Source organism: Mixophyes fleayi, chromosome 4, assembly GCF_038048845.1.
Source record: "Mixophyes fleayi isolate aMixFle1 chromosome 4, aMixFle1.hap1, whole genome shotgun sequence".
In the NCBI taxonomy this organism is placed as follows: Eukaryota; Metazoa; Chordata; class Amphibia; order Anura; family Limnodynastidae; genus Mixophyes; species Mixophyes fleayi.
The window spans coordinates 155,114,662-155,127,000 of record NC_134405.1 but is presented as its reverse complement, the minus strand read 5'-3'; the positions used below and the strand labels follow the sequence as shown (position 1 = coordinate 155,127,000).

The window sequence follows — 12,339 nt, the reverse complement described above, 5'->3', positions numbered from 1 at the left end:
TTTACAGTAGCTGTACCGGCCAAAACTTCCTGTACCAGTTTACAGGAGGTGTGCTGGATTGTGCTGGCTCCCAGTCCTTACCTCATCATCATCATTTATTTATATAGCGCCACTAATTCCGCAGCGCTGTACAGAGAGCAACTTATATTACTTAGATACAAACTCCCTGTCATTGTTGGCTGATTGCGCAATTGGTGGGTTCCATCTCCTTTAATTTGACTTACGTGGATGCCTCCCACATGCAGTCCAAGTGAATGCCAAATGCATGGGAACCCTGGCACGAAAGACAGAAGGATAAGGCAGAGGAATATCTCAGATGGAGGGAGACTGTGGGCAATAATCAACGGGCTGGAGTAGAGTGAGAAGTTAAAACAATCAGGGCTATATTAATTGCTTTGTAATGATGATATGGAAAATGAAGGTAGAGAGAGACTCACCACGTGGATGGCACAAGACACGCCTCCTCTGGTAGTACACAACTGCGTAAGCTACCACGTTTGGTATGTGTATACCTTTTTGTATCTGTGAAATGATGGAGGGTCTGTTGCCCAGGATAAACTGTTAAATTTGCAATCAATGCCATATTCTCCTTTGTGAACACTCCCTCCTTCGATTTATCTGTAGAGCTGGATTTGTTGAAAGGCCACAGATAATTATTCAGGCATAGAAACTCAGCCAACTGAGCTCACAATCTATTTTTGGTAACTGGGGCAGCAAGATAAAATGACTATGGTCACAAGCTGTAGGCGCTTGGTTTCAGACTGTGGTCTACAGTTATGTCTCTCGGTGTCATACTTATATGGTCAGCGGTCTATCCTTCTGAAGATACATCAATAGTACTAGGCAAGAGCTAGATCAGTCATTCCTACTTACAGCAATCCATAGTAGATTGAAAGCTCATAAAAATAAACCAGGTTCAGCCATGATAAAAGAGAAAGAGGTTACTTATGTTTTGTAATGAAATCCGCACTTCAAAAACTGGGAAATAAGTCTGCATATTTTGTGTTTTATTGTGTGCATAGAAACTAAAAGAATAACTGAAGTATGATCCTTTAATATTGGCTCTGTAATAACAGGGTGCATTATATAAGGAAACAATAGAGAAGCTATAAAGGGGCCTGACTTCTTTAATCCGTTGAGAACACGGCTCAGATACCACAAAGGTGTCTTTTGTTTTCCTTTTCTTTTTCTCATCCATACTGGTTTACAGTCGTTGAGCTTCTATTGATGATGTGGCTATAATTTTACTTTCTTTTGCTATATGTAAGTTAGAGAAGAAAACTTTACATTGCATGCAGTGTGTTAGAAGCACACACACCATTAAACATGGAGTTTATTAGTTTTCATTTTTATGATCTCTGTGTTTTTTCTGGCTCTTTTCGTTCTTCTGAAAAATGGTTTGTGTAATTTGTACATTCACACTTACTCAGCAGTTTTAGCCATGCTGCAGAGCACATTTGGTGGAATTCCCAGTCCAAATTCTAGGATAGCTGGTTTTACATGTGGAGAAGTTAATCCCTTCACTGCCAGAACAGCCACAATTATGCTACAGTTTACATTTTCATACTACAAGATAAATAACATTGAAGATCACACAATGAATTTAATTTATACACTCAGGAAAATATATTAGACCAAAACATAAGCTAATTAGGACATATTGACCTACCATGATGCATTTTTATTAGGGCATTATAAGTAAGGTAATTTATCTAGTAGCAATTTTTTGGGTGGTAAAATGCTCTCTATGTGCAAGATTAATCCTGTCAGAATGCATACAGCCTTCAGAGATTATATCATTATCTGCATTGGTCACATGTCACACCAAAGAGGCCTAACCCATACATGACAACTCTCCCGGAAAGTCCGGGAGACTCCCGAAATTCGGGTCAGTCTCCCGGGCAAGCTGGCATTTCTCCCGCATCCCAATCTCACACCGAGATTCTCTGTGAACCACGCCATTTTGGAGGGCGGGAGGGGGCGGGATGAGGCCAATCGCGTCATTTTGGCCCCGCCCCCCGCGACGCAAATTACGTTTTCGCGCGGGGGGGGGGGGGGGAATGACGCGATTGGCCTCGTTCCGCCCCCTCCCGCCCTCCAGTCACGCCCCCTCTCCCAGAAACAAGTTTCTGGGAGAGTATGGCCTAACCTTGTTAGAAGCCTGCTACACACTGTGGCTAAAATGAAAAAGGTTTTATAAAATGGTAGGCCTAACATTAGCCAGGTTGGCCCATGTATCTGCAGGCATTAACACAACTTCCTTAAGAGAACAGTTGCAGGAAAAATAGACATGCTGACCTGTTGTGGGTGAGCCATGTCTCTGTTTATTGGTATTCTGGATTTGCGGTCTTCTATATACCTAGAAATATTTTAGATGGCAAAAATGGACTAAGTAATTGTTTTCGGTTTGTTTTTTTTAAATAAAAATGTTAATATTTGAGCATAGTTAGGGTCAGGGCAAAACAGTTTAAATTTAGCTGATGTAAGCCCCAATGTATTTTATTTACACCACAGTAAAATGTTTGATGTGTTTTTGAGGAAAATAAAACTAGTAAGTAGATATTTCTGTGTTTGAAAATAACATTACCTGTACAATTCACTTTTTTTTGTCTTTGGTATCCCTTAGATGCTGTTTCTAGTTTTGTTTTTTTTAGTTTACCTGTTTGCCTGTATTGTAAATGGTACATTGTAGTTCTCAGTCAGGAGAGACTCTGTTTAGATCAGGCCTGTCCAACCTGCGGCCCTCCAGGTGTTGTGAAACTACAAGCCCCAGCATGCTTTGCCAGTAGACAACCTGTTGATAGCTGGAAGGGCATGCTGGGACTTGTAGTTTCACAGCATCTGGAGGGCCGCAGGTTGGACAAGCCTGGTTTAGATGATGTTGTTTAACTTAAGCACTAACCAGTACTGTTTCTATACCAAATATTACAAAAAGTACATTATAATCAAGTGTAGTTGGCACAACATGATTGTAGTACTCCATTGTCTGCCGGGTTACTTATTGTGCGTAATTTGCATGGCTGCACCTGCACAGTGGCAAAGCGTCCCTTTAAAATATTTTGGGGGGAAAAGTTGTCTGCTATGTATTATTATTTTTTAATTCAAAACTTAAACATTATACTACTTTGTTGGGGATCTCTTCCTCAGAACACCAACCAGTTATTCTATTGTGCAGTCTCCCGATACTTACATATAGTTAGGAGCGCTGTATTGCATCTTCATTACTAATCAGATCTCTGACCATCAGGAAAGATCTGACGTAACTCCCTTCAGCCAGCAGACAGATTTTATCTTCAGATTTTATCTTGAAAAACCAATCAGATTCTAGTTGTCATTTATTTAGTACATTCTACAAAATGACAGCTAGAATCTGATTGGTTGCTATAGGCAACATCTTCACTTTCCAAACCCGCCAGAAAACTCTCAGCTTGATACATTTACCCCCAGATCTCTCCTGTCCAAAGGTGTCTGGCAGAGGTTCTGGCTATATGTGGGTATTGCCACCCTGATTTATAGAATAAACTGTGGTGGTGTCAGTGGAGGAAACCCCACCAAAGTAATATAATAAAGAAAGGAATACAGTTAAAGCCATGATAATAAAACAGAAAACCCCTTTAAGAGGAATGTTTGTAATATACGGTTGAAAAATGAAAATGATCTGTCTGTAGAACCAGCGACAATGGGATACTTCATGTCTGTCCATCTTGTGATTTTCCATATGCTTCACTAACATTCTCTTTTCAAAGAGCTACCTTCAAAACAGATGATTGTATTACATCAGCACTGTGTTGTGTCTGCTGCTGGCCAGGAAAGTTACACCCGGTACAGAAGCTAAGAACTAAACTGGACTGGACAGCTGTACAAGTTAAATGCGTAGTCTTGTTATGTATACTGACCCGCTTCTCATTTCTCTCCTCTCAGTGATGAACTAACAAGAACAGATTTAAAGAAGTTACCGGCACTTCCCACACAGGCCCTTAAGGAACATCCTTCCCTCGCTTACTGGTAATGTTATAAAGTCACTAATTAACATTTATATGTCTTGTGTTTATATTTGTTCATACATCCTATTATAGTGACACCAAAAAGTACTATGGTAAATGTTTTAATTGAGCTATTTCAGATGTATAACATTCTCAGATGCTCTGTTATTATCACTGTATTTGGTTTGGTTTACTATACACCTTGCAAATATGTGGTTTTCATGACATCATGATTAAAACACGCATTTTGGTCCCATTTGCCTTAGTTTTCCCCAGAGTCAGGGGGGCACGGAGGATTGTCGGGGGGGGGGGTTTCTCCCCGCCGACCGAAAAAAAAACACACGAGAGAGAGCTCCGTTTTGCCAGCGCTGTCCTATACAGCAGCCGCGGCGCTGTCTAAGAAGCGTCTGCGGCGGTGCTGTATACAATACAGCACCGCCACGGACGCTTCTTTGACAGCGCCGCGGCTGCTGTATAGGGCAGTAGCCACTTAGTTAGCGCAGGGGGGGGTTTCTAGAGACTCAGAAACCCCCCCTACGTGCGCCACTGAGAGTGTTTCCAGTATTATATAATAACATTCATGAAGTAGTGATTTTCCTGAGTAATATGTTACAATAACTACTTCTATAATTATTATAATGTATTTCACAAAAATAATATATCACAGTGGGTTTTATAGAGCCTTTATCTCCCACATTACTTTTTTGGGTATATTTTCCTTAAAATGTTTATTATTGCCTCCTCGGCTGTGAACTCGCCAAAGTAAATCCCAAAATAGTTACTTATGTCTGTGGAAAGAGCCAATAAGTTTTGTCTCACAGTATCCTACAATGTACTGATAGAAACCACACAGATTATTATTATTTATTTATTTATAAGGCGTCACAGATTCCGTTGCGCCGATGACCCTTTAGACAGTGTTACTATGTATTGCTTCACATATTCTTTGATGATTCTATCCAACAATGCTTGTTGTCATGAATTACTGGCTTGTTGTGGGAATATCTCGGATATTCAGGGAATACAACACCATTTTAAATGAGAAGTTGCATCTGTTTCAGCTGGTTTGGAGCATTTGGAACTAATATATTATTTGTTGCATAAGGGTGTGGAGTCTTTATAGTATGCAGTGTACCAGTTTGTAACTTAGAATATATTATAATTTGTTTCTTTTGATTATATGTGGCTTGGTTTCCTTTGCAGAGTTGCTAGCCTTGGGGCTGGGGTGCAGCTGCTATGGGGGCGGCCTGACAAGGCTCCTTTTGTATATGCAAGCTTTCACCACTGAGCAGTAGATGGGGGCCCTTAAAAAATTGCTAGGGGCCACATATGTCTAGTTTCAGCTCTGGGCTTGTGTACACAGATGTCATGAGAACAAGGTAAAAAACAAAAAAGAAAGAATCATAGCTTATTATTGTAGCATTTTGGGTAATTCCAACACTACATTTCTGTTTGTTAGATGATTTTATATTTTTGTTTTATTTTTAAATCATTATATTTTATTCTATTTTTGTGCAAGTTAGCCAGATAAATCCTTATTGGTATGAATAGAGATGGTCAAATCAATGTTGCCAGTTCTAAGATTCACCGTTGTTAAATAAATTTGTAAATCATTCCTGATTTGCCAAAATAATAAAGAAAATAAATCAGCAAGCATCAAAACATGTCAATTGTCTATAGCCTAAAAAGAGCCTCCATCCTCTCTGACACTTCTTTCTTCTGGATTATACTAGGAGAATGAATTCTGTGCCATGTGCTGTGACTATCAGTGGCCCAGACTATTCTGGCCTTCTGAGCACGCTGCATTAAGTACATCGTTGTCTGAACTGTACAGTAATATTGCCTAATTTGTCCTTTTTTCACATTTTACATCCTAATTAGTTACTATTATACCTACTATTGTCACAATACATTTGAGTTGTTTTATCATCATAAAAATTGCCCTTATCGTCACAGTCTGTCAGCATTAACTGCCACAGAAATTGTATGATGATTGACAGGAAGTATGACTGTGAATTGTAGAACAAGAAAAGTGCGAAATTCATAACATTTGGTGAATTTTGGAGCCAAATTCAGGCAAACTGGGGAAAAGTGAATATTTGGTTATTCATGCACCTCTAGTTATGAACACCAATATGGTTTGCATTGCAATAATTTCTGAGTAACTGAGGCAGAGCCAGACTCTAGTCTTCTTGTAGCCTTGATACTGGCAGGTGGTCTAGTTCTAGACAAGGAATTCACACAGCTGCCAGGGACTGTTAACAGTACAACAGTTAGGAGGAGAACAGCTGAGATGACAGTACGTGCTTTTCATGGGCTTTGCAACCGGTTGATCTCAGTCTAAGAATTTGTTCTCTTTCTTCACTGAACTCCGATATATATATTTTTCTTGGATTAGTTAAGCCTTCATGAAAGGTAACCATCTCAAGATTTTACAAACCCTTCTGTAGTACATTTCAGGGCTTTTCCATGATTCAAATTAGCTATCGTATTTTTAAAGCAATGGGACAGATGACAATCACAACACCCTATAAATGCCTTCTGATTATAAGAGTAATCCATGCCTTGAAAACCCTGGTCCTTCAGATCCCTACCCAGTGGCAGATCCAGGGGGGGGCGATCGGGGCTATCGCCCCCCCCCCCCCCCCCTAGCAGGGGCTTGCTGCCGGCAACTGCTCTGACACAATCAGAGCAGCCGGGCAGGACTCTCTCCCTAACTCTCTCTGCTGAACGGATCTGCACATAGTGTGCAGCCGTCAGCAGCCTTAGGTGTCAAAAAGGGGGCGGGGCTAAATCGCCCCCGGTACAATTAACTTCTGGATCCGCCCCTGTCCCTACCTATATATTTTACAGCAGAGGTAGGCAGAGTTTGGCTCTCTAGCTGTTACTGAGCTGCTCAATTCAACATAGAGCCAGGATTTACCCTCTTATGGGCCTATTTATCATTGGGACATAACGCTTTCTCTGGCGAAAATGAGTGTTGGGGCTTCTCCCAATACATCTAGGGGATATCACTGGTGAAGAGTTTCACAAGATTCTACCAGAGAAAGCTTCTCCATGCAAAGCATGAACAAGCCAGTTTGCCATGTGCAGCATAGGTACATCCCTGGATGCTAAAATATTTATTTAAATAAAGCATTTTCCCCCCCTCAGAGATGCAGGGAATTTCCTTTTATTTATTGATTTTTTTTACAGATATTCAATTTTGTATTTATTTTTTAGCATCACTCAGCTGCCGTGGTGATAATGTAATGGCAGATTGCAGTAATACTATATTTTCTGTTATTGTGATAAGACCCCCTAGCGTGAAATGTCCTCAATTTTGTGAAATAAATTGCTGTAAATACCTGGACCTGAGTAGTTAAAGATGTGCTGGGAAGAATATACAGGATGTGGGTGCAGCTTTTTACCTTATCACAGTTAGAAAACTAAATACTCCTAAAACAATTGCCCAGCGTGATGACTCCTTCTGCTTAGGCACCGAGATGTTACCAGACCAATGCACAGAAGATGACTGAAGGGGCTTCTGTAAGGTCATCTTATTAAGCGTTGATATAACATCAGTATATTCAGAGCTCTTTTTATGCATGTTTATATCCACTTTGTAGAAAATCTGTAGCATACTATCATTTAAAGGTAGCCCCCACTCCTCCAATTGGTAGAAAATCAGGGACTCAATATCCAGAGTACATGCCATTCATTAGATACTCCCATCCATGGCCTCAAGATTGGTCCATTTTTTTACATTAGCTGGCAAGAAAATTTGGTTCATTTAAACCTTGCAGTTGGCTTGTTGTATTATATTGGTTGCAACTTATATTTGGTCACCACTGCAACTGCAGTTTTGTAATAAATGCATATATACACCGAGTCATTCTCAATATATGTAATTGCTTTGCCATAAATGCATTTGTGGTTTCCATGGTGACTTTCATTTTTATGTCTTTACCAGCTTCCATATTAAATATAATGTGCTTGAAATGTATTCTGTGGATGTTAAATATGTGTTGAAATATAGCAGTATAGCAACTAATGTCTACATATTATTCTTTTCTAGTGAGGATAGAGTTATAGAATATTACAAGAAGCTGAATGGACAAAGTAGAGGACAAGCTATTGTAAAGTAAGTTTCTGTTGACAATAGTATCAATTGGATAGCAGCAGTTCATTCTATTGATATAAGGTCCAGTACCATATGGTGCCCATAGTCAAGAAGTACATGTGTGCCTCTAGGCCGAGTCACACTGCCGAACCCCAGCTGAAGAATCAAACTTTCTTTATAAGCCAGGAACCTCATTTTTGCCCTCCTCTCTTCTGGTCTATAGACATGAAAGCAGGCGGCAAGGAGATAGACCACAGCACTGCAGGAATATTCAGGAGGAAACCTGTATAGATAGCATTCACATGGTCAGGAAATATCTTATACTGGAATAATATGCTATAATATATATTAGTGGTGGAAGTGGCCTAATATATGGTAGTACACCATACTACTACTTCTACTACTGCCTTCATTGTGACGCTATCAAATTCCATACACCTTCATTTTCCATACTGCCATGCCTAAACTTCCACTTCGACCACTGATACATATAATACATCAAATAATCTGTCAAATATTGTATCACATTTGTGTAAACATGGGGAAAATAAATAAAGATAAACATCCATGCTGTTATCCTCCTTGGGGCTATCCTTCAAATGGCATTAGTTAGGAATGAATACAGTTTGTACCCCTAAATCCTGGTGGGTTTAGGGGTACCCCATATGCACCATTGCCATGAAGAACATTGTCTTCATGGTAATGGTGCATAAGTGATTCAGGTGGAATTAAGGGTGGGGTGAAATTCACATTTTATTATAATGTCACAAATATGTTGATACGACCTCTGTTCTGAACAAAGCAATGTCAGTTAAACGCAATGAATTAAACAGGCAGCACTTGTAAAGCCACAACGCTGCGGCAACAATCCAGAAAGTGAGTAATATCATGAGTGGGTATGAAGTCATTGGAACCAATGGGTCCCATTTTCAGACCATTTTCATGATTTTGTACTAGCCTAAGCAATAGTGCACCACACCAATTTGAAGCCAGTAAGTATGAGGGCACAAAAGGGTTATATTTACTAAACTGTGGGTTTTAAAAAGTGGAAATGTTGCCTATAGCAACCAATCAGATTCTAGCTGTCATTTATTTAGTAAATTCTACATAATGACAGCTAGAATCTGATTGGTTGCTATAGGCAACATCTCCACTTTTTCAAATTCACAGTTTAGTAAATATACCCCAAGGTGTATGCATAATACAAGACTGAAATGAAAAATGTTTAGTTTGAAACTATATATTGCTTCAATAAATGTGTATCCTTAAGATTTAACATGGGATTTATAAGTGTAAATTTTGTCTTACAGTTATATGAGTATTGTAGAATCCCTTCCCACGTACGGAGTGCATTATTATGCAGTTAAGGTAAGTGTCACACTTGGAGACGTGTGCTTTTATGTGAGCTTGGTCCAACAGCACAATGATGTGTTAGTAGCATCACACCCCCCCCGCCAGCAACCTGCAGGGTTGTATGAAAGGTCTATGAGGATATCTTGTTGCACATGTCCTCGGCTGATTTGAAGTATATAGATTGTATGTTACATATGTAGTATCGCCATCAACAAGAATTGTATTACCTTTACTGTATAAGGTTTTTTTATTGTAATAAATTTATACAAATTTAGTCAACACTGTTTCACTAGTTAATATAAATGTGTTTGGGGTGGTTTTGAAGCATAATACCTATATCTTCCATGGGTTAATGCCACCTGAGCCAACAAAGAATGACAATCAAAGTCCTATCAGGATTTACTCATAACCTTTCTTTGAACCTAGTGATAGTAAAATATTATTTTTTAACAATAGTCCTGAGCTCCCAGCCACCATCAGGCAATTTTCAGGCAATGCCATTTTGTTGAAAGATTTTTATTTTTATTACTTTAATAATCCCCTCCGCAAATGGCAAAGTCCAAGCCTGTTCTCTTATTTTGGAAGAATCTTATCTGTGCCATTTCCTGCAGGCCCACGATGCTCCAGATCTCACAGCTTTAACTTTGAAAGTATATCTGAGGAAATGTCAGCAAATCATGTGCCACGTTTCTCAGTAATGTCACTAGTGCCTCGGGAATTGATAGGCTGAATATTAGTTCAGCTCACGCAATGGCTGCCTACACTTTTTGTAGATGAGAAGTACAATTTAATGTTTCTAAGCTCTGCTATATTGCCAAATAAGACACTCTAAACAATTTAGGGAGTAAGGCTAACTTTAAACTAGAATATGTGGCATCGTCCTTGCAGCTGGAAAAGAAGTAATATAGTCTATAGTCCTTTTCTCTAGCCATTTAGTCCTGTCATTTCAGAATAAACTGTACAAATCTCAGGACTCCAGTAGATGTATGTTGTGACCTGTGGTCTCTACATCTTCACCCATTATATTTTCTCACTACACCCCCTCACACACATACTTCAGACTAAATGTCTACTCTTAGAGCTCAACAGAAGTATGTTTTGAATTATTGATAAGAAAATAGTTGGATCCCACAGGGGACTTCCATTAGTCTTTTCTAGCATGACACGGGGTGAGTAAAGTCCTAATCACAGCTGTTCTCTTCCTGCTGATAAGGTCCATTACATTACTGTGTGGCAGACAAAACATACTGTATATATGTGTCAATTCCGTTGATAGGTCCTTCATTCACAGTGTTTATAATGGGATTAGTAAATTACTGTTTCTTGGGTGACTTGGTATGACTGGAGGGAAAGTATTAGTGTTGTAATTAGTAAGGCACATTGTAATATTTCTATTGGCAGCTCTCATCTCACAAATTATAGACCTGCATATACCGCCATACCTGCCACCCTGGAAATCTTGCAATTCCATTACTTTGGAAATTTTCTGTTCTTTCCAGAAAACAGGAAAGGATTAGAGACCTAAGAAAAAAGATAATTTCTCTGTTGCCCTATCAGTAGTGCCTCCCAATTCTTCCATGGTAAATGCAGCACCCCAATTCTTCCATGGTAAATGCAGCACCCCAATTCTTCCATGGTAAATGCAGCACCCCAATTCTTACATGGTAAATGCAGCACCCCAATTCTTCCATGGTAAATGCAGCACCCCAATTCCTCCATGGTAAATGCAGCACCCCAATTCCTACATGGTAAATGCAGCACCCAAATTCTTACATGGCAAATACAGCCACCAGGTGAAACCATCACAAAGATTCATATAGCTTGTTTGCTACTGGGTAACACAGCTTCTTAATAATTGTTACTAGTCAAAACTATTCTTCCACTGAACATAAACACAGTAGTATTGCAATGTTCATTTGTGTTTGTTTCAAAGTAAATGCATTATTTGTAGTCACATGCTATCTATGTTTGGTGTGTCATTTCTAGACGTACCTGTGACCTTATTATCTCTGTTGTAATAAAGTATGCAGTGGTCCCAGGACCTATGTCTTGGACAATGCTGTCCAGTGGTCAGCATAAATAGGATTGGTTGATTTATTTTTCTTTTAATTTTCTTTTTTGCTACTTGGTGTAAATCAACCTCCTATTTTTCCAGCAATGTAATGAAGAGGTGTTGGGTAAAGGGGCATGGGTATTTGGGGGTACACAGTTACTGATTTTGGGAGTTTCACTCGCAATACCTATGAAAGCTTTAACTCTTAAATAGAGCCCTTAGTAATCGTATTAGAGTCAAAGCCTGCAAAAATCGATCTTTCAGTCATATTTGAAAGTAAAGTGCTATAAATTATCACAATTCCTTGTTAAATACATTCATCATCATCATCACCATTTATTTATATAGCGCCACTAATTCCCAGCGCTGTACAGAGAACTCATACACATCAGTCCCTGCCCCATTGGGGCTTACAGTCTAAATTCACTAACACACACACAGACTAGGGTCAATTTGTTAGTAGCCAATTAACCTACCAGTATGTTTTTGGAGTGTGGGAGGAAACCGGAGCACCCGGTTGAAACCCACGTACACGGGGAGAACATGCAAACTCCACACAGATGAGGCCATGGTCGGGAATTGAACTCATGACCCCAGTGCTGTAAGGCAGAAGTGAGCTTCTTTTAGATTTGCATGTGTATCTTGAGTTGCAGGTATCTAAAGATACGTTCAGCCCAAAACACAGCAGTATATATGTCACGCATACAGATGCATATATTTATGGCCAAAAATAGAGTAGATATACGACTTAAGAGCTTCAGCGCACATGACCTTATTCAACCACAGTATAATGAATGAAATGTCATATACACTGGAGAGAATAGTTTCTTGATAATGTTAGTAGTAAA

At 39.4% G+C, this 12,339-nt stretch overlaps 1 protein-coding gene across 7 annotated transcripts in view; it reads left to right on the top strand.

The window, feature by feature from the left end:
* FRMD4A (FERM domain containing 4A) overlaps positions 1 to 12,339 on the top strand; it is a 361,665-nt gene that overhangs the window by 300,058 nt on the left and 49,268 nt on the right. For all 7 annotated transcript variants that reach the window (XM_075208671.1, XM_075208669.1, XM_075208670.1 and 4 more), the window contains exons 8-10: positions 3,922 to 4,005; positions 8,041 to 8,106; positions 9,396 to 9,453. In XM_075208671.1, coding sequence (XP_075064772.1) covers positions 3,922 to 4,005; positions 8,041 to 8,106; positions 9,396 to 9,453 — 208 coding nt within the window. The remainder of the gene's footprint in view (positions 1 to 3,921; positions 4,006 to 8,040; positions 8,107 to 9,395; positions 9,454 to 12,339) is intronic.